Raw genomic sequence first — 27,211 nt, 5'->3', positions numbered from 1 at the left:
ATGATCTCTTGGGTATTCCCAATATCCTCTTGGGTATTCCTCTCCTGCAGGATATGTGTAGAATATGTTTCTAGACAGAAAACGAGGATTATCGTAGGCCTCACCTAGTTTGTTCCTGTTATCTCAGGATCCACAATCTTACGTTCTTTATCACTCAGTATCTGAAAACAATTATTTCTTATATTTTGACTAGTATGTATTTGTGGAAAGATAGGAAGTTCAGTTCCAGTTCCTCTGTCATAAGTAAAAGCAGAAGTCTCCATAATCTTATTTAAATCTTAGTTTTTGAAGAATCATTTAGGGAGGAAAAAAATTGAATGTGGAAAGCAAGTAAAAGGCTCTTGTAGCTGTCAGTGAGAAATGGCCTAGGGTGTACTAATAGATGTGGTTAGATTATATGATTTGAAGGTATATTGGGGGTAGATTAATGGGAGTTAGGGGCTAAGGAGGAGAGAAGTGTCAAAGAAGACTCTCAGTCTTTTGGAGTAAGCAGCTAGGTAGATGGTAGATCCATAGACGCAAATGAAGAATAAGGGAAGAGCGAGAGTTAGAAGGAATAAGATCACAAGCTCAGTGTGAGATGTCTATGAAACAGCCAGGTGAATAGGTAAAATAGGCTTTTGAGAGCCAGAGGAAATATCAGGATAGAGACACAAATTTATAAACTGCCATGGAAGAGGTGTCAGAAAGCATCTGGGCATCAAAAACTTATAGGCTTCATCCCTGGTATAGAGTGTTTATTGAGAAGCAGCAGTCAAGGCAGTCAATCTACATTTTCAAGCCGTTTTTCATCGAGGTCGGAAGAATTGACTAGATCTCACTAAAGGAATGTACATGAAAATGTGTGTGACTTCTGGACTGAAATGGTTAACAAACGGTTGAATCTTCCCGTCGTCTCTTTTTTCATCTGCCAATTGAATGGAAAAATCTCTTATTATCTATAAGAGAGAAGACAGAAGGAGCCTGGACTGCTGACTGGGAACGTGCCCACATTGAACCATAATATGAGAGAGATACTAACTTTTATTGAATTAGCCGTTGAAATTTGTCTTTTATGTGCTACAGTGGGTATCATTATTTTAATCTATGAGGAGAGAATAAGATCACCTAGAGCTAGAGAGAGGAGAAATAAGCCAAGAACCTTGTTATTTTATAGTCAGGTAGTAGAAGTGAAAAAGCCCCAAAATATATGGATTAATAATTGCCATAGAGATAAGAGTGAAACTGGAAAATTGCAATATTACTGTAATCAAGAGAAAAGAGCATTTCAAGAGAGAAGGAATAGTCAATTGGGTCAAAAGTTGATAGAGCTCAAGAAAAACTCAAATGCTATCCATAGGAACTAACAACATAAAAGGCAGAGTTAATTTTAGCAGGAGACAATTCTGGGGAAATGGATGAGGTAGGAATGTGTGCAAAAATGTAGGGGAGAAAAACATGCATAAAAAGAGAATCATGGTTCAAGAAGGGTTCATTTAATTTATTTTAAACTTGGGGAAATATTATTGCAAACTTAAAACTAAAGGTTAATGCCGAAGGAAAATTATAATAATGGGGGAGAGGTGAAAGCAACAGAAAAGCTAGATGATAATTGATGAGACAAGGATCTAGAATGCGGACGGAATCCATGTGTAGGCAGAGGATAGAAACAGAGCAATGCATTCCCTTCACTGAACGATGATGAAAGACAGGATGGGTACGGCTAGAGTTACACTGGGAAACACGGTGAAGGGAAGTTGAGGCAGCTCCAGGTGGTGGCTTCCATTTCGTCTTTGCAAGTTTTCTCCTGAAGGTTGAGGTGTAAAAGTGGAAATGGGTCAGATATTTAAGGACAGAGGAGAAAGAATGGAATAGTAGAGTTCAAGAACAAGCTGACTTGGAAAATGAGATCGTTTCTGGCACACTTGGTATACATTTGAGTTTAATGACTATGAATGGAGAGTGAAACCCATTTACCCTATTTTGGATTTCTCTTGAAGTGCTCTAGCTGTCACCTCAAGTCATAAAGAAATGACGTAGTTGAGTTCATCCTAGTTTGGAGTTTTGCCAAACAAGGGGAAATGAATTTGGGATATTGGCAATGGGAAACTTACAATGATGAATTGTAGAGACTAAGAGTATAGGGAGGTAAACGGAGACAGGACAATTCTGACAGATGGGAAGAAAGTCTGGAGATAGATGGACAGGAAATCAAAATAGTGTTGAAGAAAATCCTAACACAGTTAGTTAAATAAGGAAGCTGGAAATAGCAATTGTGATTAAGGAGTGGATTGTTTAAATTAGTGCTTGTGGAAGCAAAGAGGCTTTAGGTGAAGAAATGGTCTGCATGGAGTATGTAGTAAGGTGGAATGAGGTGAAAATCACCAGAAAAGAGGAGTACATTAATTGGAGTAGGGATGCTCCCTACACTCAGGGAGTCAGATAAGCACCAGGGCTATGTTGAAAAAATACTGTGGGATCTTATGGGATAGTCCTTGAGCTTCCTTGACAAAGCTTTAATCACTGTAAATGTCTGGTGCTTCTTTGTCTCCATGAGTGTAGAAACTATGTCCATTTTTGGTTATTGTTGTATCTTCAGGATCTAACACAGTCCTTACCACATAGAAGGGGCTTAATGACTACTTACAAATGAACGAATGTATAAATAAGTAACTGAGTGAAGGGTGGCATGGTAGTCAGCCCCCAAGATGGCTCTCATGGAGCTGTGGCTCCTAATATTCACATCCTCATGTTGTCACGTCCCATATTGTAGCAGAGTTGGTCTGTATGACCAATAAACTACAGTAGAAGTGAAAACGTACCACTTCTGATGGTAGTTTATAAAAACCTGCCGGGTCCATCTTGGATCACTTGCGTTGGTAGAATCCGTGTCATGAGCCGCACATGATGGGGAATTGAGGTTTCCTGCCCACAAGTCACATGAATGAACTTGGAAGTACATTCCAAGCTCCACAGAAGTCTTCAGAGACTGGAACCCCACCCAATAATAGCTTGACTGCTATCTCATGAAAAACCCTGAGCCAGAACCAGACAGCTAAGCCACTCCTGGATTCTTAAGCCTCAGAAATTATGTAAGATAATCATGTTAGTTGCTTTAAACTGTTAAATTTTAGGATAATGTTACGAAGCAATAGAAAGCTAATACAGATGATAAACTATTTTTACAGGAAATTCCAAAACTTGTTCTCCACTTTTCCTCCATCCAGAAGGAGGGTTTCCCAAACTTCCACATCCTTTCTGCCTGTACTTTTGATTGGTATCATTCCATGAAGGGAGTCTTTTCAACCTGTAAGTCAGAGGAAGAATCAAGACAAAACAATTGCTCCCTAGTCTCAGGGGATCATTTACCTTCCCCCACTTTTGTGCATTGAATCACGAACAATGTCTCTCCTCTTTAAAGTTTAATAATTTTAAGAGTCTGGTATTTCTACTTTAACTATAAAACTATCACATGAGTGCAAATTCATTTTGTGAAATACTGTGTAGGCGGGTACAGAAGGTGTAAAGACAAATTGCAATGATTGCCCAGCCCACGTTGATTTATTGCCGTATTTGACAAGTTCTTCTCAAAAGCCATAGTAAGTCAGTGTAATAAGTCATCATTGACCCAAGCCACAAAATGCACTTTCAGCATGGATGACTCTACTAAAGCTAAGTTTTGTTCATCCCAGTTCTAACTCTATGTAATTAAAACCTCAGTAATATCAAATACAACAAAAATTAGAAACATTACTTTAGGGATAATTAATACTGGATATAATACAATTCCTGCTCAAGTCAAATATTGTTTTTAATTCATCTCATTACTTTAAAAATGAAGCATTGCACGATAAAAACCTATTATGTTACGGATAGTTTAAAAATTCATTATATTTGTCAGAAAAAGCAGTATAATGAATTGAAAGGAATACTGCCTGTTTTTTGGGTTTTTTTTTGCAGATGGGCATACCTATTTTCAGTGGATAATTTAAGCAAAAATTCCAGAATAAAAATTTTTAATGAATATCAGTTTGGGACAGTTAATTAATAATTTTCCAAATAAATTTTGTTAAACAAAATTTAACAAATTATAAAAGTATAATCTTACCATATGAGGTTTCTCACCTTATCTGTATAAAAATAGTGAGATATAACAACCACATTTTTAGATAATACATTGTTTCCCCTACACACATAATAAAGGTACATGTTTACCTTATATCTTACTTAAGGTTAATATATATTTTAAAAAATCATGGACCGGTCTTCATTTATGAGATGGAACGAATACTGCAGAATTATTAATTATGCCAAATTTAACATATTTATTAAAGACATGGTAAATATAAAAACTTATATTTATGCAACATGGTCTAATTTATCTATCTTATGTAGTATTACCTATGTCATAGTAATACATTTTGCTCTAGCTTACATTTGTTTTATATAATAACTGGATGACATTAAATCCTTTGGTTAGATTTGAATCATAAGAGAGGTTACTTTGAAGCACAATTAGCATTGTGAAATTTGCTCTAAAATCATTTGAACGCATATTTAAACTTGTTCAATCACAATTTATGCATGCGTCATTGTACATTGCAACTCACCTATCCTGAATGACAGCTTCAAAAGTCAACACATCAGACAGGATAATAGAGAGCTCATAATTCTTAATCAAAAACCCATTTCCATGAAAAAAAGACAGTACATTCTTGAGTATGTCCAACAACCATTCTAAAAATATGTTAAACAAAAGCATTATGAGAATTATAGCTGAAGAGTAATCCCAATTGCTTATATGTGTGCATGTTGACACTGAAGATTTCAATGTTTCCACACTATTTTACAGAGAACAAAAATGCAACAGATGCATGCGTATACAATATATGTTTCACTTAATGTCCAACTGGGTAATATCAACCAGTATGCATTACATTAGGCCTGATAGTGCCTTGAAGGCAGGGATGGACGTCTCTCATGCTTTTCCCACAGTTCCATGGTGTCTAGTACAATGTACAAAGTAGGTGATTAATAAATACTTTTAGTTGGGCTAATAATGCAAACATTTTTATTTCTCAATCTGATAGCTTTTTATCGGCTTTTGTGTTAACTGGGTTAGAAATATATCGTGATTGTACTTAATTTATGTTCCCAGTGCTAATCATTATTTTAGATATTTTTGTTCTGCCAAAAAATTTTATGAAGATAGATACAAAATAACTCAGCTATTAAGAACATTTGTGTGAAAAAGGAAAAAATACCACGGATGGGTGTTAGTCCCATTAGGTGTACCACTTAGGCAGACACCATTGTAGTGCTCGGCTATTTACACAAGAGAGCTCTCAGTCCCCAGACACCCTTGATGAGGCACTAGATCCAAGGGTCAGATATGAGAAGGGACCAATCAGCTCATCTCACCAAGCAGCTCACCGTCAGCTGTGCTCTGAAGAGCGGCACCGCCCCTGCTTCCTTCCTTTGTTGATGCTCCCAAAAGTAAACGTATCCCTTTAAGTCTAATCATTTTACTGAACATTACTAAGGAAAATTGACAAAGTTTAATGGTTTGAAACATGGGAGATTTTCAATTTTTTATAATTTTATAAAGGTTATACGTTCTATAAATATTTATATAGTAAATAACGATGTCTAATTCTGTAAGGGTTATCCAATAGCCTTGTCCATAGATTCTGACTTCCCTTCTCTGGTGCTGCATAGAAGCCAAGTTGAAGTTCCATTCTTCACTTTTACTCCATCCAGAGGAAGAGTTCCCCAAACTTCCACCATGCTTCCTGCCTCTACTTTTGATTGGCATCATTCCATGAGGAGGAGTCTTTCCAGCCTGTAGATCTGGAAAAGAATCAGGACAAAACAGTGGCTCTCTAATTTCAGGGAATCATTTACATTTCTCCCAGTTTGTACATACATTCATTTCTCTGTCCTCTGCCTAGAAAAGGCCCCCTTTCAGGCCGTTCTGTATAATAAAAGCCTAATAGTGAGCATGTCCATCAGCTCATAATCTCCTTTCTATTAATTTATCCTCAGGAGAAAAACTTTAAAGGAGATAACTTTATACATTCAGACTTTCACTACAACATTATTTATAATAGTAAAACTTGGAAGGGATTAGTTGAAAATGCACAACAGGGAAATGTTTAAATTTGTTTGATTTAGTCACCCAATGGCATATCATGCAAATAGTACATTATAGTTATGAGGACTGGATTATAAAGTGTAAAAATCTTTGGCCTCTGATTCAATGAGGAATCTGTAATGAGGAACTTCTGAAACAGCTATCAGCCCCAGAATTCTGCCACCTCTTCTGCTATTTGTACCAGTGACAATGGGGAGCCACTTGCTTGCAAATACGTCTTCCTCAGGTCATCTGATGAGTGGATCCTAGTTTCATGTGAGTCTGAGAAATGTAGTTTTTAGCTTCCTAGCCTCTGCATCCTGAAAGGGGATTAAATACATGTTGAGGGAGGTAATCCATAGGATTTGTTACTGCTGTTAAGAAATCAACAGCTCATTTTATCTAGCATAATTTTGGTTTTATTTTTCATGTAGAAAACTGGCATTTATTCAAGTTCTCTTTAACGTCAGGAGTAAAGGTTTATGCTGTGTTCTCGTAGATTGCACTAACTTCTTGATGATTCTATTCTTTTTTTTCTTAATTAAAATTTGTTGGGGTGACAATGGTTAGTAAAGTTACATAGATTTCAGGTGTACAATTCTGTAATACATCCTTTATATATCACATTGTGTGTTCACCACCCAGAGCCAGTTCTCCTTCCATCACCACATATTTGACCCCATTTACCCTCATCTCCCACCCCCCTTCCCAATGGAATACTACTCTGCCTTAAGAAAAGATGAAATAGTGCCATTTGTGACAAAATGGATGGATCTTGAGATTATCACGCTAAGTGAAATAAGTCACACAGAAAAAATTGAGAACCGTATGATTTCACTGATATGTGGGTTATAAAACTGAAAGCAACAAAGGAACAAGACAAACAAAGAAACAAAAACTCATAGACAAAGACAACAGTTTAGTGGTTATCAGAAGGTAACATAGTTCTAACAATTAAATAGGTGAGAAGAACCAATGAGGAACAAGGTATAGGATCAGTGGACATTTTTAGGCAGCATAATTTCTAGAAATAGCATGTTCTAAAGAAAATACTTATTGTTATTTCAAGAAGAGAATGTTTAATAATAGAATGCTTGCCTATCAAATTAATGAAATCATAAGTGATAAAATTGACAGCCTGGTACAGAAAAAAGTTAGGGATCAATAGATTGGGTTTTAGGTCTGGTTTTCTTACTAACTAGATATATTGTTTAGTATTAGTTATTTAAGTAAATAACTGGTTACTTAAATGAGATCTCTGAGTAATCTTAGTTTCATTGAAATAGTAAAGAGAGGATTTCTAAATTTCTTTCCTATTCCTAAAAAATGTTAAACTTCACCATTATTATTATAATGATCACTAAACTTTTGACTTATGTAAATTTTTGCTTATTTAGTCTAATTTTTAGGAAAAGGAGAAACTACTTGTTCCATATATCTCATATATGCATAGTTGCTACTTTTTGTAATAATGATAATCCTTGGAAAATCAGATTTTATAAACTATAGAATATTCCATGTAATTGCCTTTCTGCCCCCCCCCCAAAATGTTTATGTTGTGCTGCAATCTTTATAGTGTTTTATAATTTCTCATTACTGATGGAACGTTTTCCTGTCTTCCTTTGATAAAGAAAGGAGCTACTATTTATTGAGCATATGCTATATCAGGCCCTGTATTTGATTGTCTTACAATGCAAATATAAACTACCATTCAGCTATAGAAAGCATTAAACAATCATACCAGCTGGATTTCTATAGCATCTGACAATTTACAAAGGGCATTCACAAACTATCTCATTTAATCCTCCTAAGAATCCTGTAAGATAAACAATACTAGCATTTTACCAAGGAGGCAAATGAGGTTTAGATAAGTAATCGGCCCAAGCTCACACACCAAGCAAATGACAGACCAGAGTCCAGATGGATCTCTGTGCCTTGAAATCCACATCCACCTTCAACTATAAAAATCTTGGCAACTCCTCGTGAAGAAAAACATTCATTAATTGACACCACTCTGCTGGAGTTCATTCTTGCCTTTTGCTCTGGGCGTGATGGCTCAATTCCAGGCAAAGCTGGCACTTTGCTCCCATTATGTGACTTTCCTGATTGACCGCCTACAAAATGTAGTCATCATCACCTCGAGCTGACTGAAGAGTCACCTTGCTATGTGAGCACCCTCAAAGGAATGATCTATTTTTGGCAATACAGCACAATATACTTTATTTTCTTTTGTTTTGATGGAATTAGCTATCAGATATTTCTCCTAACCTATTTACATTTTTGTAGAAAATGGTATTGTAAAATATTGTTAGCAGGCATATGCAAGATAGGTAGGATGAGGTAAATTCTATTCTCCTAACATACTTGCAGCAAGTTTGTAAGACCAAAAGTGGTGGTGAAAATGAGCTCTGAGCACTAAGCACAGGAGCTATGGAGTTGACTTTTGGATAATCTTGTCATTGAGGAAAATCTGTGAGGTTTCCTCAAAAAAAGAGAGAAAACTGGGAGAATTGAAAAAATAAAGCAATGACTCTGTCTTCTCTCATATAGAAAAATACACTCATGTTTGAATTTACTCATAATAGAATAATGTAAGAGAAAAGAACAATGAGAAGGCATGGAAATTATTATTTCTGGACATAGATGCAGTTCCAGGGTAAGTTCCTTAAATCAGGGGGACATTAAAAAGAATCAGGGGGACATTAAAAAGAAAAGTAGAGTTGCAGAGTTGTAAATCATTGATTATGATTCCATTTAACCTTGCTTCCTGAGAATTTATGATGTGTGCGCGTGTGTGTGTTCGATGAACTAGTATTAAAGTTGTTTTAAGCCATTAAGTATTTTTAAAAGGAAACAAATGAAAAATGAAATGCTTCAAAATATAATAAGTGTGATCCCTTTGATTTGATTGATGGTCTTATATAAGATTTTTTTCCTACAAGTCCTAATTCAATACTTGTATCCTTTATCACATACAGTCATATATTATGAAATATACCTAGTCATATTCATGTAGGAAGACATGCATTCTGGCATTGAATAATTAGCATTTGAACACCTGCATAAATTGGTAGGAGCACAAAAACAAAAATCTGTTTATACTGTTATGTCTAAGGACAGGATATAGATCATCAAAAGGCACAGATGAAATAAATCTAACAAAATAACAATTATCCGCTGTTTGATCACTCAGAACAACTCTATAATTTAACTTGGAGGGAGAGGGAGACTTCTTAGGAAATAAATAATAACTAATTCAAGATATAATTGGATATATGTGGGATTTTTCCTGTTATCTCAGAATTTTAGCTAAGGCCAGACCAAAACTCACATGTCAAAATCTAAACAGAGTCACTCCAAAACAAAAACTGGGATAAGACCCTTAATGCAAGATTTTCTAAATGGCTCTAGAACCTGCTGTGGAACCAGCTGGGAAAGGTGGGGAGTCTCCAGTTCTCTAAGAAGCACAGTGTTTGTGTTGAGAGGGTTCCTTTCTGGTACCAAGCCTCTTTTTCCCCAAAGCCAGGTGATTAGCATGGGGAGGATGACCCCAAGGGTATCATTCATAAACATGTACGGTGCCATTCCAGTTAAAGATATTAAATATAGTGGAATGGACATACACATGTCGCCCTACTTCTCCTAGAAGCCCTACTTAAATAACACCTAAGAATTGTTTAAGGAATGATAGCGCAAGAACAAAGAAAACAGGAGGAAAATAATGACAAACGGAGAAAAATCAGAATTTGAAAATCAGGATGAATGTTAACGATCTATCAGCCCTAAGATAGATGGATCCAGAACTGCCAGCAGTGAAAAGCCATTAAGGAACCAATTTGCACTGCTGATCCCTGAAAATACCACAGCTGGAAGCTCCAGGTGCTTTTGCAAGTAGAGGGAAAGATGGTTTTAAAAACAGCAGATTGGCTGAAACTCTGTTTAAGAAGAATCTAGAATTCTCGATCCTCTGACTTACTTCATACAGTCAGATTATGATACCTTCCCCAACCTGGTAGAGACTGGAGGATTTCATCTCTGGAGAAAGTAAAATAGATAGTAAAATGCAGCATTCATGGAAGAAAAACAGGATACTACCTGTAAAGTATATTTAAAGACTAAAAAGAGTTCTTGAAAATGAAAAAGATGATAAAAGAAACAATAAACTCAGTAGACATGTTGGAAGAGAGTTGAGAAAAGTCTCCTAGGAAGCAAAGAAAAAGTAAAAGAGCTAAGAGAAAAAAGAAAAATTAGTTTTAGCCTGTTTCAGTGTCTATAACTGCGTGGATGGCTTACAAATAACAGAAAAATTTTTCCCACCATTCTGGAGGTTTGGAAGTCTAAGATCAAGACCCTGGCAAATCTCGTGTCTGCTCAGGACCAGCTTTCTAACTCGTAGACAGCCTTATTCTAACAATAACTTCATATGGGAGAAGGGGAAAATGTTTGTCTCTTCAACCCTTATAAGGGCACCATTTTTAATCCATGAGGGCTCTAACCTCATGACTTAATCATCTTCTAAATGCTCCATCTCCAAATACAAATTTAAAAATAGAATGATGGACACTGCCTGTATGAAGGGAAAGTAGATTTTGCTTCCTGGTTAAACATCTGCCTCGTCTGTACCTTTGCCTGCCTGAGTTGGGGAAAGTAAGTACAGGAATGAAGAAAGAGGAGGCAGCCAAGTAGAACAGGTAGCAACACTGGCATGACAAGGATACAGGGCTGCTAGTGCAATAGTTTTCTAGACATCATAACAAATGACCACAGATTTAGTGGCTTAACGCAAATTCACCCACATTCCTTGGCTCATAGCCATTTTCTTCCATCTTCAAAGCCAGCGACGGATCGTTGGGTCCTTTTCATATCACACCACTCTGTCCTAATCTGCCTCACTCCTCCACTTGTAAGAGTCCTTCTGGTTACATTGGATCCACCCAGATAATCCAGCATAGCCTGTCATTTAAAGTCAGCTGATTAGTAGTAACCTTAATTCTGCCAGCAAACTTAATTCCTTTCTGCCATGCACTGACACATTCAATGATTCCAGGGATTAGGATGTGGAAATCTTTGGACAGACCATTATTTAGCTCAATACATCTATGGATGGAATGGACAACTCCGAAGGTAGCTGGGCTTCAGCTATCCTGCCAGTTCTTTACCTGAGAGGGATTCCCACTGGTAAACTAGAGGGTAACCAGCCACAGGGGTCTAGGCGGGAGGGTAGACCAATGGCTGTAGGCTTTAATGGGGGAAAGCTGAAGACAACACCAGATCATGCACATCAGAAAACACTGAAGTGAAGAAGCTCCAAACATCCATATATTTGCCAACCCATCAAGAGTAAGAGTTAGACTTCAAATACCCTCCAAAAGGCACAGACCGCCAATCAATAATAGAGAAGTGGCAAGGACCAATCAGAAGGTGATTGTGTCATCGTACAGATAAGTGAGGAGATATTTGTCACGTTTTTATAATATCTCTACCCCAGGCCCAGAGGAGTCAGAGCTTTTAGAAGATTTAGGAGTGAGAATCCTATGAAAAGAATCCACCACCACCAAGCTACTTGCATCTGTCTCTCCCTGGTGAAAAAGAGCTTTGAACCTATACAATATTGATATTGTGGACTTGTCTGGAGTTTTAATCAACAAAAGTTGATTAAAAATTTGATTAAATTTTGATTAAAAAGTCTGGAAAAATTTGACACTGACCAAGATGCACTAAGAAATGGGAAGAGCAGTTTACAACATTGTAACTATTAAGGAAAGTTAGTGACAAAAATTCAAGTTTCTCATATTTTTACTCTATGAGTTTATATTCTTCAACAACCTGTTACAAGGATATGAAAATCTGGAAAGCCAATTCAATTTGTATGTAACCTCGATTGCATTAGCTCTGGGGAGTACAACAGACGGGAACATGACGTACCTCAGCTGAGCTGAAGGACTATGTTCTTTCCTCGGGCTCTTTACTTATTTCCAGCAATAGATCTTTTTAAAACTATATTCTTACTGTAAAATGAAAGAAATGTGGCTCAAGTTAAAAGTGGTAAAATCATTTTTCATTTTTTAAGCAGTGATAGAATGACTGGCACTGTTATAAATACAAGTAATGAGTTCATACCTTCATGATTTTAAAGTACATAAATGTAATCAATGATTTTCTTTTCAAAGGTTACAAACAAACAAACAAAACCACAGGGAAGAATCAGAGAAGTGATTAGCTTTTATAATACAAACTATTTGCCTTACTGCCATTTTCAGTCCCTTCACTTTTATTCATCCACCCTCTTCAACCCCCTACAGCCGCCTTCTGGGATGGAAAAAATGTCACAGATTGAAGGAGGTTATGGGTTAACATTTTGTGAGCTGACTCAACTCTGACAGTGGAGATTTACATATTTTCCCCTGAAAGACTTTAGAATAATTTTTAACTTTCAGAATGAAGAAAAGATAGCAAAACTATTACAAATCCAGTATGCAATTATAAAACTGTGTACTCGGTTGATTTTGAATTTCTTTATATCTTCTTATTTTATACTCTCATTCTTTCTCCCTCTCCCTAACCCCATGTTTCTTTCTGTTTTTACTCTATGTAGACAATATCACTATTACCCAGATCTGTTTCTCCTTTCCTTCTAGACATATTGGAAATCCAGTGGGTTGGAATGGAAGTGATATACGAGGTCTGACAATTACATTCGTGAACTCATCCTAGAAAAAGTGCTACATACCTTATTGCTAAATATCACTACAGTCACCTTTGAAGTACTCCCCTTGGGAAGCCATGCACTGACGCCAGCACCTAGTTCACCCTTCAAAGCAATTTTGGAACTCTTTTTCTGGAATGGTCATCAGAGCTGTCATCATATTGCCCTTGATGTCCTGAATGTCATCCAAATGTCTTCCTTTCAATATTCCCTTTATCTTCAGGTAAAGAAAGAAGTCACTGGGGGCCAGATCAGGTGAGTAGAGAGAGTGTTCCAATATAGTTATTTGTTTACTGGCTAAAAACTCCCTCACAGACAGTGCCATGTGAGCTGGTGCATTGTCATGATGCAAGAGCCATGAATTGTTGGCGAAAAGTTCAGGTCATCTAATTTTTCCATGCAGCCTTTTCAGCACTTCCAAATAATAAACTTGGTTAACTGTTTGTCCAGTTGGTACAAATTCATAATGACTAATCCCTCTGATATCAGAAAAGGTTAGCAACATTGTTGCAACAATTTCACGAACTCAATGGTCCTCGTATGTCCTGTCTGTGTGGAAATACTTAAGTTGCCAGTACAAGACCCACCAGCACTTTCTTTCGCTGAAGTTGTGAAAAGCACATGTCAAAAAAGAGGCACAGAATCAACCTGGACTCCTAACCAATCACATTCAAGGCGGCTTCCCTGGCTAGTCACTCGAACCCTAAACAGGTGAGCAAGAAATAAATTTTTGTCTGGTCAAGTCACAGATCTTTTTCTTCTCTTTGTTGCTTCAGTGTGGCCTAGCCCATCCAGACTGACTGACATACTCACTTTGCATTACCTTTTTCTCCAGTTTGGTTTTTGTTATTTTAATCTCCCCTCATCCTTAGGTACTTTTTCATGTTATTAAACATGCTTGATGAATCTTCAACTGTTAATTTGCCAGGTATATGTATATAAAAATGTTTAGGCATCAAGGCTAGAAAGAACCCATCTCATTGGATTAAAGAGCTAGCAGGAATCGTGTCAATTCAGTTTGAACCACAGATGCTCGCTAGGGGTTAGAGTATGTTCGGGGCTCCACTGCTTGAGAAAGAGTTCTTCCTACTAACTAAATTCAAAGTGTGTTTATGGAAAAAGCATACACACTGGGATCAAAGAAGCTCAGTTTTTAATTCCAGTCTCATCTCCACAAGTTTTTAACTGAGTAGAGCGAAACTCTTTCTGCCTTTGGAAACATCTGCAAAATGGGGAAGTGATATATCTAATTTGGGGCTTTGGGGTGATTAAAGATAACAAATGGGAAAACATTTGGGGGAGTTGATAGTCAATAAAGGATAAATACTATAATTATATTCTGTTTTCCTGATAAGATTTTTGGAAATCAGCCAGGTGCTGGAAACTTCAGGAAAGAAAACAGGATCCTAACTGTGCCCCTGTTTCTGCTCAGCTCCCCTATACTGATTTCCCAAATCCTGTTAAGGATTAGTTCCAGAATATATCCATGTAGGTAACTGAAGAGAAACCCAAGTCAGTATTCTCCTCAGGTTAACAATAATCTCATTTGGGCAGACGGCATGCTTGAATTCCTGGAATGATGTTTATTTCTCGCATCACACACTGTTCTTTTACTGACATTTGGTGTCAAGCTTTGTAAAGTGTACTACGCATCAGGAAAGCAAAGCAGGAACACGTGTCCAACTTTGCAAGGCAGCGGGTCTGAGTTTGGTGAGGCATTAGTTGGTGTAGAACCTTTTACGTGTCTTCAGGACGAGGCAGGGTAGATGAGTAATTAGGTACATGGGCTCAGACCTCAGGTCTGTCACTAACTATCTGTGTGACTGGACAAATCATTTCCGCTTCAGTTCTCCTAGGTGACTGGGAAGATGGACGTATTACCTGCATCCTAGTTTTGCTCAATCCTAGTTTAATCCTAGTTATAGGATTCAACAATCATATACGACTCTTAGAACATCCTTTGGCTCCTAGTAGGTGCTGTGTGAGTGTGACTATAATCACTATTGTCATAGAAGGGGATACAATAGAGGGTTGATCATTAGTTTTCTAGAACTTCGCTTTATACCAGCTTCTCAATTGTATTATACGTTATCTATATAGTATTATCCTATGTAGTTGTGAGAGTACTGACAGAATCCTCTAGCTCTATGGACCTCCTCAGCTTCTACTTTAAGGAACAGGAGAAAATGCCTAGAAATAATGTAAGGAAAAATGGATACTTAGAGAGAATTTGGCCAACGGCAAATTTCAGCGTTTTCCAACAGCTGCAAGATATAGATGCTTCTTAACTCTCAGAATTTTAAATAACTAAAGGCCAAAGATGGCTGCTGGAAACATCAGGTCAAGGTTGAAGTCCCCAGGCCTGGATGGTCCGGTGCTTGAATGGAGTCAGCAGAAGGGGAGCTAATTGTGAAGGAAGAAGAGAGAATAGGATCACAGAAGTCTGGGGATGCACTGCAGGTATTCTAGGCCTACTAGCCATACTGTCAGTTGAAGAACAAAAAACACCAAGTAAGTTCTAAGTCTAGGCAAATGTGTTGTGAGCAGCCTAAGTCTGTTATCATAGAAGCCAGCCAGTAAGGCAAAAGAAATGGGATGCTGGACGTACAAATTAGTATCCAGGACCTGAGAGAGAAGCATCCAGGCTGCAAGCTGAGGGATCGCAGAGCTTCCTGGAAACTCATTAGCAGGCAAGGGAAGCAGTTAGTGGTATTGTTTTGACAGCTGCCCTTCTTTGCTAAATTAGTTCATATATTTAACTAGTTATTAAGCACTGAATATATGCTGGGCCCATCGATTATCTAAAGAAATCATGATAGAAACAGGGTAGAATTTAAGAGTAAGCTGTCGGATTTGGTGACTTATTAGGTGGGGTGGTGAGGAAGAAGGGACTAAAGAGACATCTCGGGTTTTGTGGACGACAGAAAGTACCGGATTGGGAGGAATGGTGAGTTTTTAGTTTCAGGTGCACTGTACTTGCAAGACCATTAGAATGTGATTTTTTATTTTTTAGCTTTTAAAAACCACTATTAATGGAAAAAGGAAGGCAGAAACCTAATGTTAGTGGTTTGGGAAAAATTGAGAGGTGAGGACATGGAGATGATTATACTGTAATCTTACAGGAACATTCTGAAGGAAGACACACCTCGTACTGTAATTATAATGAGATATGCCGTCAAGAGAAGACTTTTTTTTCATGGAAAAATACTTGAATAGCTTGGTAAGAAGAATAAATTGGGAGGGAGAGATCCAAAGAAACAATGGATCCGGGGCTCCATAAGTCAGTGGGTTCTGACCAAGCTCAAGCTTGAAAGAATGAGCATTTAACAGCTGAAGGAAAACCTCATCATCTAGGATTGGAGGAAAGCAGAAATTCTTTGTACAAGTGAAGGAAGAGAGTTGTCCAGGGTCCCTAAAGTCAAGTGGATGGCGTTATGCAGGGATGATCTCAAGGCTAAAAAGAAAGGTGAACATACTAGTTTTTAATGTCATCAAAAGTATATGTATCATCTAGAGAGGCTGTATGTTAGTTTTGACTGGATGTAGGCAGGACACAGCTAAATGACTACTATTCAGAAACGTTTGTGCATTTGAAACAGAACAGCTCATTCCAAGGAGCCAGTCTAATGCTGTTTCTCTGATTTTCACAACTTGTTTTATACACTTGCTTTCCACTCTAACTGTATCCTGGATATTTGTCAAAGGCCTAGAGAGCAGGTAAATACTGAGTTTAAAATAAGCTAGTAAGAAGACTTTAAATCCCGTGCTTGCCTCTGATGGAACAGGGAGAAGAATGTTTTCACCTTTAAATGGTAAGGAAATGGAAGTAGCAGAAAACCTACATTTTGCCATATGGCTCTGTAATCCAATGCAAATTTGAGGACACCTTCCCTTGAACCTTATCTGAATAATGGAGTTCAGATCCTTGTTGGGGGAGGGGAAGAAAAATAGGACTCTTCTATTATGTTTTGTAATAGAGATGGTGGTGGGGTGGGGAGGAGGGGTAGGGTGTATGGGAGTTGAAATGTCAGTCATTAGCTTATGACCAGCACAGGGTAAAAGAGGAATCACCTCTCCCGTTCTCAACAATACAGTTTTCTTCATCCAACTAACAATGATCTTAACACAACCAACAATTCACAGTATAGCACACTGCTGCCTTGCAGGAGCTCCTCAAACAAAAGTTCCCACTTTAGAGACTAATTCCTCATTTTTGGATAATACTTTTAAATCTTTAGAAGCAATCACTAGTGCCAGTTCCTATTTACTGGTGTGTACTCGTATTAGATATTCATTTTAGAAAAATTACTCTGGTGTTCAATGTGGACTAAAACCTAGAAAGACTGATGGCAGGATGCTGTCTGTGTAAGAAGGCAGGTGTGATATTCTATCCAAGAGGGACAGAGCCAGGAACAAAGTAACTGGGGGATGGAGGGTAGGACATTGTGTCTGAAAATAAACATTTTCAAAATCAAGAGCAAATTTTCCAAGGAAACAACATGGCTCTAGCATGGATCATTCTTAAATAATGTGAGATGGCGCCTAATAATCACTAATTCTGTTTCTATATCACGCTGTTAATAAAATACCCTGGAATCAGCAAAGCTTCTTTGATAAATTCAAGAAGCCACCAAAGGACCATCGCCTGAAGGAGAGTGGGTGGAGTAGTTTAAATCAGCCCAACTACTTTGCCAAGAAGGTCGTTTTAGTTTATAGACACAGATGCAGATATAGATATGTACATCTAGAAAGAGAACAAACAAGAGAGAATGATCAAGGTTAGATGTTAACAATTGGAGAACTCCGGTTCAGTGTAGCTGAATCATAACAAATGTACCACTCTGGTGTGGGATTTTGATAGTGCGTATTTTGGGGGAACTCTCTCTACTTGCTGCTCAATTTCCTGTGACCCTAAAACTGATATAAAATAAAAAGTCTACTTAAAAAATCTAAATCATTTTAAAATGGGTCAGTTAATCAAATAAAAAATTTAGTTCAGGATAAAGAGAGTCTCAAGAAGACTTTAACACCCTAATTTGAAACATACACAAAAATGGGCTTAGCCACAAGACAATGAAAATTTCCAAACCAAGATAGCATTATAATAAATCAAGTATTTAAGAAACACCTAAAATCTTTGCTACAACGACATGTTTTCTTTTTGAGAGTGAAATGGAAATTTAAACAATAATCAGACACAAATAATTTTCAAAGATTATGGTTATTTTTTTAATCTCTGTTTTAAATTGAACATACATAAAATGCAAAAACAGGTTATTCTACTAACACACAGAGGAAGAATTATCCTGAATTTTATAGTATATACTAACTGTTCCTGACATAGAAACAATAGTTCCTACTTTTTTGTGTTCTTTAATACAATTTTAATCACTAAATTATATACTTTGCATATAATGAGTTTAAATTATTTTATAGTCAATCGTGATAAGAAACTAAAAGGGTAAGTATGTAGGTTGCTGTGGTTTTGTTTTTTTTATTAAAATTTATTGGGGTGACAACGGTTAGTAAATTTACATAGGTTTCAGGTGTACAATTCTGTAACACATCAGCTACATATCACATTGTGTGCTCACCACCCAGAGTCAGTTCTCTTTCCATCACCATATATTTGACCCCCTCTTTTATCAGCCCCTCCTCCCTTACCCTCTGGTAACCACTAAAGTATTGTCTGTATCTGTGAGTTTTTGTTTGTCTTGTTCCTTTGTTGCTTTCAGTTTTATATCCCACATATCAATGAAAGCATATGGTTCTCAGCTTTTTCTGTCTGACTTATTTCTCTTAAACACAATGATCTCTCTTCAGATGGACTCAGCACCACATCACACTCAGCCCTGGACCTGTCAGTGAGGATCCTCCCACCTGTTTTATGCCCCAGAGTGTGAAAACGCAGGAATGGGTCATCTCGATAAATTCCTAAGGGTCATTAGGCACGAAGATGCAAATCTCAGGCAGGTAGGAAACACTTGCTTTTTAGGAAGAAAGTTACTAGTAGCACAAATCCAAATAAAAGATTTGACTATGTTGCAGAACGTAAAATTACTCTTCAGTCTCTTCAGAAATTTCACTACAAGAATATGAGTATGTGCCATTGTGTCCGTCACATGGGAACATTTGTAAAGTGAAAAACACAAGCTAAATCTATCCTCACAATCTAAAATACTTGGTGTCAAGTCAAATGAGATCTGCTTCTGATGAACATCTTATAATCACAGAAACCAAGTAAAGGCAAAACAATTACATTCCCAGACTATAAATATTGAATTGATCCAAACTAGTTATTTCTACTCACATATATTTTTCAATGACAATGGATAAAAGTGACCAATAATGTATGTGAGCCAAACAGGAGCAACTTAGTACTGTCACAGTATAAAAAGTACAGATATTTACTTGCCCCTTAATTCCATGTTTTATTCAGTGATTATACGATATTCTGTAGTTCTGAGCCACACAGATTCTACAGAGAAAACACCCTCCTTCCCCATCTGCCTCTATCTTTATTCATATTAGAGACACTTTGGAAATAACTTGCAGAGTAAGGAAACCTATGGGATACCGTGGACATTTCCCAACCACCAATGACTAGCTCTGACATCACACAATTCCCAGACGCACCAAAGTGAGATGGGCAGATTTAGCAAATAAAAATACAGGACACCCTCTTAAATTTGAGCTTCAGATAAATAATGAATTCTTTTTAAATGTAAATATGTCCCAAATATTGCCTGGAAGTGCACTAAAAATTAATTGGTACTAACATTTTTTTCATTACATAAAATATATATTCCTTAAGTTTATTCATTAAATTTAATGCATCAGAGTGCACTAAAATTATTTTGTGCTAAAAATTATTCATTGTTTATGTGAAATTCAAATTCAACCAGGCATCCAATATTTTATCCAACAATACTTAGCAAAGACATTTCGTAGTAGCAATGCTTTTATCTCCTTTTAGACCAGGAGTTCATTTATGGTAGTGATGGAACAATTCATACTTGAATGGTCAGCCTCTGAAGCAATGCATAAGCTTTAGCAATGCCCCTAAAGCAATTGCACACAATGGCTATGCAATAGAAATGTGTTGAATGAAAGAATAAGTGTAAAGAATGAATTTATAAAGAATTGATATAGATGGATGGATGGATGCAAAATAATGGTTCCTGGTACTGGCAAAGAGTGTAGCCAGAGTTCCAGCGACACAAGAGTGTCCCCTTTGGCGACTGGTATGAGCAACAGCACAACTGTAACTCTCTTTTGACTACAGCTGTGGCTGTGCAGTGGATGGAAACTAACACAACCTTCTTTCTGCAGGTGTGACTTCTGGATACCCAGTGAAACATTAGTTACACTTGAGTTAACCATAGCTCTGGCTGAAAAACCAAGATGAAGGCCCACCAGAAAATCCAAAACTAAATTTAAATATGTAGGAATTAAACAAAGAGTTTATGGTGAAAAGCAAAGAACTCTGTGACTCTCAAACTACCATGGCAGCCTCTGGATACAGTCCATTCAAATTCCAGACGAGAACCCAAACTAGCAAGATGGTCATTACGTTACCCAACTGTCATATTAATTGTATCCTGTTTGTTTTGGTTTTTGAAAAAAAAATATTCTTCCAGGAATATACTGAACTCTGTACATCAATACAAACTTCCAGGACTTAAATGTGAATGATGTGATACAGCATAATGTAAATAAACTTTAACAGCATACACACACATAAATAATATTATAGAATATATATCTAGACTATACAGAGGGTACCAAAAAATGTACACACATTTTAAGAAAGAAAAAAAACGTATTAAAGTTGTAATACTCAATGTAAACTGATAACAAAAGATGAACACAAGTCACATTTGACTTCTGCAATTACAAGAGGTGCTCAAAGTGGTTACCATCAGTGTAATTTTAATACAGTGTTTTTTTTCCTTAAAATGTGTATACATTTTTTGGCACCCTTTCTCTATGTATATGTCATAAATATATAAAGAATATTACTATAAAATATGTAAATATATGATAGATTTATAAACATATAAAATATATAGAGAATATACCTATATTTAGCTCTCTGTATCTACATATGGCTATACAGGTATGCAGGTATATAAATAGATGATAGACAAATTCAGATTCTGATGTGGTTTTACAGGTTTACAACTTTAAATCACAATGACTAATGTGTATTGATCAGGTAAAACATCTCAGAAATGAACGTGACCCCCATAAAATTGTGAAATACAATATACTAATATACTTTTGATGTTCCTGCCCTTCTGATGCCTTCTTTTCTCCCATACCTGGGCTGTTGCAATGACCTGTTTTCCAAAGACCGGAAGCACTGGAGCCTCCCACTCGGTCCTCCTCCCCAGGACCATTGGATCCACACTGGCTGATTCTCCCAGTCAGTTTTCCATGGCTGTCACTCAGTCACATTGAATTGGTTGCTGTCCTGCTTACCACACAGACCTCAATACTCGCAACTTGACCACTCCCTCAAAAGGTGGCCTTTGTGCCTTCCCAGGTGAATGACAATTTTACTGTGGAACTGAATTAGCAGAACACAGGAAGCACCTGCCTGTTTTACGAGGGTAATTGGTTTCAACAGTACCTTGTGTTTGTGATCTAACTGAAAACAGTGAGTAGTAAAGTGACCTTTTGACCAAGTAAGAGGGGAGTTGGGTGATTTTTGTTATTGTTGGATTATTCTGGCAGACCCGACAACAGACCTTAAGGAGCACCACACATGCCCCTGAGCAAAGCTAACAAAGTTGAAGTTCTTGGAAATTTCTTTTGTGGTTCCCTCTTGCTTAGTATTTCAGGTATAAGCTCCTCGAACTAGGAAATCAGTGTTTCCCTAGTCTGACCCCACTTAATCTGCTCAAATTTAATTCCCACTGCTTTTATAGCTCATGACTCTGCTTCTTTCATTCTTGTCCCCACCCTCTTTGACATTAATTTCTCTCCTGCTAGTCCTGGATTAACTACACATCTCTAGGAAACCTCCTCTGCCTATTCCAGTCAACAAGAAACACTTTCTCCGACCTCTCAGTACATTTATAGTTTGTATACGCTCTACTTGTGGGTCAGCAAGAAGTTTCTTCCTAAGTGGAAACTGAGCAATTAAACATTCCCATTATAATTATTTTCAAATTGCAGTCTTTCTATTTTTGTTCATGGAAAAAATTAGATCAAGGAGTCAATTTCTTAATATTTATATGTATTCTTGAATAACCATTCTAGATCAATTTGGAATTAACTACATGACTACAGCCAATTCCTGAAGCAAGAGCAAATTCTATCACTGGCTTTGCACATTTCACCTGGGTTTTAGAGGCTGCGGCTATTAGTGAGAACAGGTGGTAACACTCAAAATACATTCAGAATTCAATTTTGTATGCAATAAGCTTTCTTTAAAAATTTAAAGCTAAAATACTATTTTTGAGACCAGAACAGGAGACAGGAGCACACACTGTACTCCTGTAGGTTATCTAACCTACATCAAATGGTTGCTAAGAATACGAGAGAGAAATCCAGAACTTGATTTTCTGTGCCTTAGAGTGGATTCCTAAAAGGCACCAAACTGGGTCTCATATAAGTAGAAACACGTACCTACTTAAGGAATATATAAATGAGAATCTTTTGAAAAGTGCATGAATGTTCAGGGCTCAGAACAGTCAGGCTCATGGAGGATAACACCAGTTGCCTCATCTTTTTATTTAGGCTTCAAATTAATTCAGTAAATATTCAGGGAACTACTACTATTTCTGCTTTTGCGAGGAATTGGGTTATAGTAATAAACGGGGCATACTTCCTGCCATTAGGACGCTCAGAGAGACCACCACAGGAACAAGCAGGTACAGCAGGACGTTTCCAGCTCTGAGGCACAAATCATGCGTTATATTTCTTTTGTATCTCCTTCAGTCAAGCAATTAAAAAACCTTGCCATGCGACCCATTGCAGAGTTGAAAATTCCTCCTAGTAGCTGTGCACAGCAGGAACATTTGGTTAGAATTCGGGGAAGGGGCAGGGTCTGACGTCGCAATCAGAGAGGGAGATTGTTTGCAGTCAACTGCCCTAAAGGAAATAGGGTCTCGAACTCCTTTGGTGATTTGGAAAACAAAAAGGAAAGGGAAGGGGGAACCCAGCTTACGCAGGCTCCCCCACCACTTTCTAGTGGGATTCACTTAGCATCTGCAGGGAGGACAACAATAAAATGAAAAACGCTTCCAGGAGTGAACCCCGAAAGTCAATGTTTAGCAGCCCATGACAATGATGGTTTGGCCTCTTCTCTTCCAAAGGATGAAGAAGTCCTAATGAAGGGACCTTTTCTCCGCCAAGATTGTAAACCCCAGAGGGTTCCACTAACTCCAAGGCTGCGAAGCCACTGGCAGGGGGCGGGAGCGGCGAGAGGGCTGTCTCTACGAGAATCGCTCTCCTGGGACCCTGCCGCCGACAGCCAGCCGCGCCCCTCGGGCCCCGCGCGCGACCCCGGCGGGCGGCTCGCTCGCAGCCGCGCAGACGGCGCCCCGCCCCCGCCCCCGCCCCCGCGGCGCGCCCCGCCGGCGGGGCGCGCCCCCGGCACTCAGGCTCCGGGGCGCTCCGAGCGCTCAGACCGCGGCCGCTGCAGCTCGCGAAGGGAACCAACTCCGCCCGCCCGCCGACGTGCGCCTCCTCTAGACTCCAGTTCCGCGACCACCACCTCGCGTCCCTCTGTCGATTCGCTCCTCCCCCATCTCTCTCTCTCTCTCCCTCTCTCTCTCTCTCTCTCTCTCAATCTCTCTCTCTTTCTCTCTCTCTCTCTCTCACACACACACACACACACGAGTCTTACACCAATCTATACACTGGAGGAGAAAACATTTCCTTCGCGCTCCCTTCATCTGCACCCCGAGAAGCTAAGGAGCCGCGTGCTGGGGGTCCCCGGACCGTCTGGAAATGCTAATCCTAACGCGCGTCCTCGCTGGCATTCAGCTCCTGTGTGTTTGCCGCCTGGGTGAGTTCTGAGACCTCGGTGGGGTTTCCTCTCGGGGATCGTTTGGGACACGGGTGGGAGGATTTCAGAGCATTGGGTGCTTGCTGCCGCCGCCGCCCTCTAGCAAGGAGAAAAAAGGGACGGTGGACGGGGATCCCACGGTGTCGGTGGCGGCAGGGTGGGAGTCTGCCGCGTGGAGAATGCGCCCCCTCCCCACCTCGCACCCCCGCCCGCCACCTTCCTTCTCCCCGCCGGGGACGTGCTCCGGCTGCCACAGGAGAGGGGCTGGGCAGTCACGGTCCCGTGCTCAGCTCTTCTCTGTCCTTTTCTGCAAAGTGTGCAAAGAGCCTGTTCGATACATGTAAGGAAATAAATACAACCAGAAATACAACCGTAGTGCGGAGCTACGTACTACATCCCGTTTTGGCTGTAAAATTCATGCTATGGATATAATGCGCTTGAATGAAAAAATACACGTGTCTGATGCGAAACACACACGCGCGCGCACGCACACACTCGCTCACAACGCCTGAAAGGTAGTAACAGGAACAAGCATCAACCTGACTTTTCTGTGTTTTTTAGCACTTTTAATTTACATTCAAGTCTGGGCAGTTACTTAAAAAGTTTCAAGCAAAATTTGTTTAAAGCAAAATTTCTATCAGCGTGGTGCCACTGCTGCCCAAGTCAGAGGAGAGCTGCAGGTTGATGTATTTATTCCCATGAATAAATCATCATTCATCTCCTCGCAGGTTACACATCTAGTACTGAAATTGCATTCGGAAGTAGCCAGTTAGATGGGATGCAGGTTCAAGCGTTCCGGTCATTTTCCAGAAGAATTGTAGGATTGGACTTTTGCATTTTATAAAAGAAATGTCTTTTTTCCTTGAGGAAGATTTGCTATGATGATGGACTAGAATAGGTTTGGAGGCATTAACATAAAAGCTAGAAAATGTACCTCCGTGTGTGAGTGTGCATATCTTACTTTTTTTCAGTTAGAAGATCCCAATTGTTAAATATTAGATTGTTCATAATAAAGTAGCTGTTAACCTGCATTTTCGTCCAATAGATGGTGCTGCTCTTGGCATCTTTACAAAGAGAAATCATTTTTATATTCAAACTAATGAGAATTGCATCACAAATATAGTGATAATTGCCAACAGCTCCCCAGATACATAGACATAATTTAAATTCCAGAAGCTTTATGAAAGTGCTCAGGTGTGATGTGAGACACATGGTGACATTTAAGACTTGCCGGGAAATCTGTCCTGGTTTTCTCTAAAATCATACAGTTGATCAAGGAGAGGGGAAGACATTATTTTGAAAGTGTTGTGGTCCTCAAATACGCACAGGTTGAGTTTACTTTTCTAGTACATAGATCTGTCTTAACAACAAAGCCAGATCCTTTTGGTACTTAGATTCTCATTTAAAATAAATCTTACTGTAGTATGGAAAGAAATCAGAGAGTACTGCTTTGTATGCCATCCAAACCACATGCCCTGAGTATATTGTGCATTTTTTTTTAAATTGAGGTATAATATGCATGGCATACAATCTGTCTGGTTAAAGTGTACAATTCAGTTTAGTATATTCACAAAGTTGTGCGACCATCACCACTATCTATCTAATTACAGAACATTTTAATCATCCCAAAATGAAACTCCATGAACAGTCATTTCTCATTCTCTTGATCCCAGCACTGGCAGTCACCAATCTACTTTTTCTATAGATTCTCCTATTTGGAGCGTTTCCTATAAATAGAATCATACAGCTGTGGCCTTTGGTGTCTGGCTTCATTCACTTACCGTAATGTTTTCAAGATCCATCCATGTTGTAGCCTGTATTAGTACTCCATTCCTTTTTGTGGCCGAGTGATATTCCATTCCAATAGGCCACATTTTGCTAAGGCTTTTCACAGTAAAGCATTGTTTGTAGCTTGTTTGGGGTTATTTAGAGTTCAGTTTATTGGACATAGTCTTAATGCTTTGATGATGTAAAGTTTAACTGTAAAGAATTAAACTCATTGTTTAGGAGTGTCACAAGTTTATGTGATGATCTTGAATGTAAGCCTGTATTAGAACTCAAAACGTGTGTGTTTTTTGTTTGTTTATTTGTTTGTTTGTTTGTTTTGAGACTGGCAGGTGACTGCTTTTGTATCCTATCCCATTTTAACAAAGTTGGCCTTTTCCATTGTTGCCTACAGGCTGACCTAGGGGCCTTGGCAACCTCAAATGGGATGGATATCTTGATGTCAGGGTAGCACATTTTGAAAAACTGAGGCACATTATCTAACATGAAAAATTCAGCCTCCACTTTAATTGTCTTCCCCTCATCATCTACTGCAGTGACTGTGGGTGTGGTTGTTACTCATCCTCAGTGGAGCCAGTGAGTAGCCCTGCACATGGACTAGATAGACACTTCAGGGAAACTCTGTCCACTGCGGCTGCTGTGTAGGATGACAGCTCCGGCACGGTTTGCATGTTGGGCTGCATTCTAACCTTTTTCTGTAGCATTTTGTAGATTCAGTAAGGTGTTCATCGTTAGCAATAAAGAATGTCTTAATAACCGTACCACTTTCTGTGTCCAAAGTGTCCTGATGTTTTGGATGGAAATATAGACCAATTGCTTTTTTCCAATAACGCTCCAAAACAGAAAAATTCTCATTCGATTACTACTAGGACTTAAGAGGAATATTACAGTTTGTTGTTGTTGTTGTTGTTGTTTTTTGGGGGGATAAATATATTGTGAGTTCATCTATTTGGATAATTCTATCAAGATTGGCCTATGGCCTCAACTGTTTTGCTAGAACTAGCTACATCACAGTTCCCAAGCTATAGTGTGCGTCAGAATCACCAGGAGAACTAGTTAAAACACAGATTGTGGAGTCCACCCTGAAGAGTTTCTGTTTCAGTAGATCTGGAGTGGGTGGGGCCTGCAAATCTCCAGGTCTAACAGATTTCCGGGATATGCTGGTGCTCTGTCCAGGTCCACACTCGGACAATTCCTGAGCTAGTTCGACATTTAAATATTAGCAAAGCCTCCGGATTAGTAACAAGTTTTTACTGTGGGCTTGATTTCTGATATCTGACTTACTGTTATGTTTAAAAATCACATGTATAACACAGTTTTTCATATTATTCAGCTGAAGGAGATTCTTAATCAGAGAGGCAGAAATTAAAGAGGACTCCAAAATAATTACCTAAGTGAATTTGGACCTTCTCTAAAATAATTGATAAGTTTTTTCTATTAGGTGGAGAACTAATGTAATGACTGTATGACTCGAGTTGTTATTTAATCTTGACCCACTGAACAGGTAATGGGAAAAACTGCAGTGGCTTTCCTGTAAGGCGGCTTAACCGTGAGTCATAGAGGAGAGGTAGGTGTTTTAAGAGCTTTT

General features: G+C 38.5%; 1 protein-coding gene and 1 long non-coding RNA gene across 5 annotated transcripts in view; both read left to right on the top strand.

Moving 5' to 3' along the window:
• Nucleotides 1–13,350: 13,350 nt before the first annotated feature.
• LOC117018346 (uncharacterized) lies at nt 13,351–20,542 on the top strand. Its single transcript, XR_004422217.1, has 3 exons — nt 13,351–13,529; nt 18,642–18,791; nt 20,151–20,542. It is a non-coding gene; the product is annotated as an uncharacterized LOC117018346 (long non-coding RNA).
• Nucleotides 20,543–23,420: 2,878 nt separating this feature from the next.
• The window catches only part of PTPRZ1 (protein tyrosine phosphatase receptor type Z1), a 167,143-nt gene continuing 163,352 nt past the window's right edge, over nt 23,421–27,211 (top strand). For 2 of the 4 annotated variants that reach the window (XM_033098997.1, XM_033098996.1), the window contains exon 1: nt 23,421–23,838. In XM_033098997.1, coding sequence (XP_032954888.1) covers nt 23,781–23,838 — 58 coding nt within the window. In that variant the 5' untranslated portion in view covers nt 23,421–23,780. The remainder of the gene's footprint in view (nt 23,839–27,211) is intronic. The other 2 variants (XM_033098999.1, XM_033098998.1) reach the window with 1 other exon arrangement.

This window comes from Rhinolophus ferrumequinum, chromosome 26 (genome assembly GCF_004115265.2).
Source record: "Rhinolophus ferrumequinum isolate MPI-CBG mRhiFer1 chromosome 26, mRhiFer1_v1.p, whole genome shotgun sequence".
In the NCBI taxonomy this organism is placed as follows: Eukaryota; Metazoa; Chordata; class Mammalia; order Chiroptera; family Rhinolophidae; genus Rhinolophus; species Rhinolophus ferrumequinum.
The sequence above is the reverse complement of the archived record's forward strand: the minus strand, read 5'-3'. Positions and strand labels throughout refer to the sequence as shown.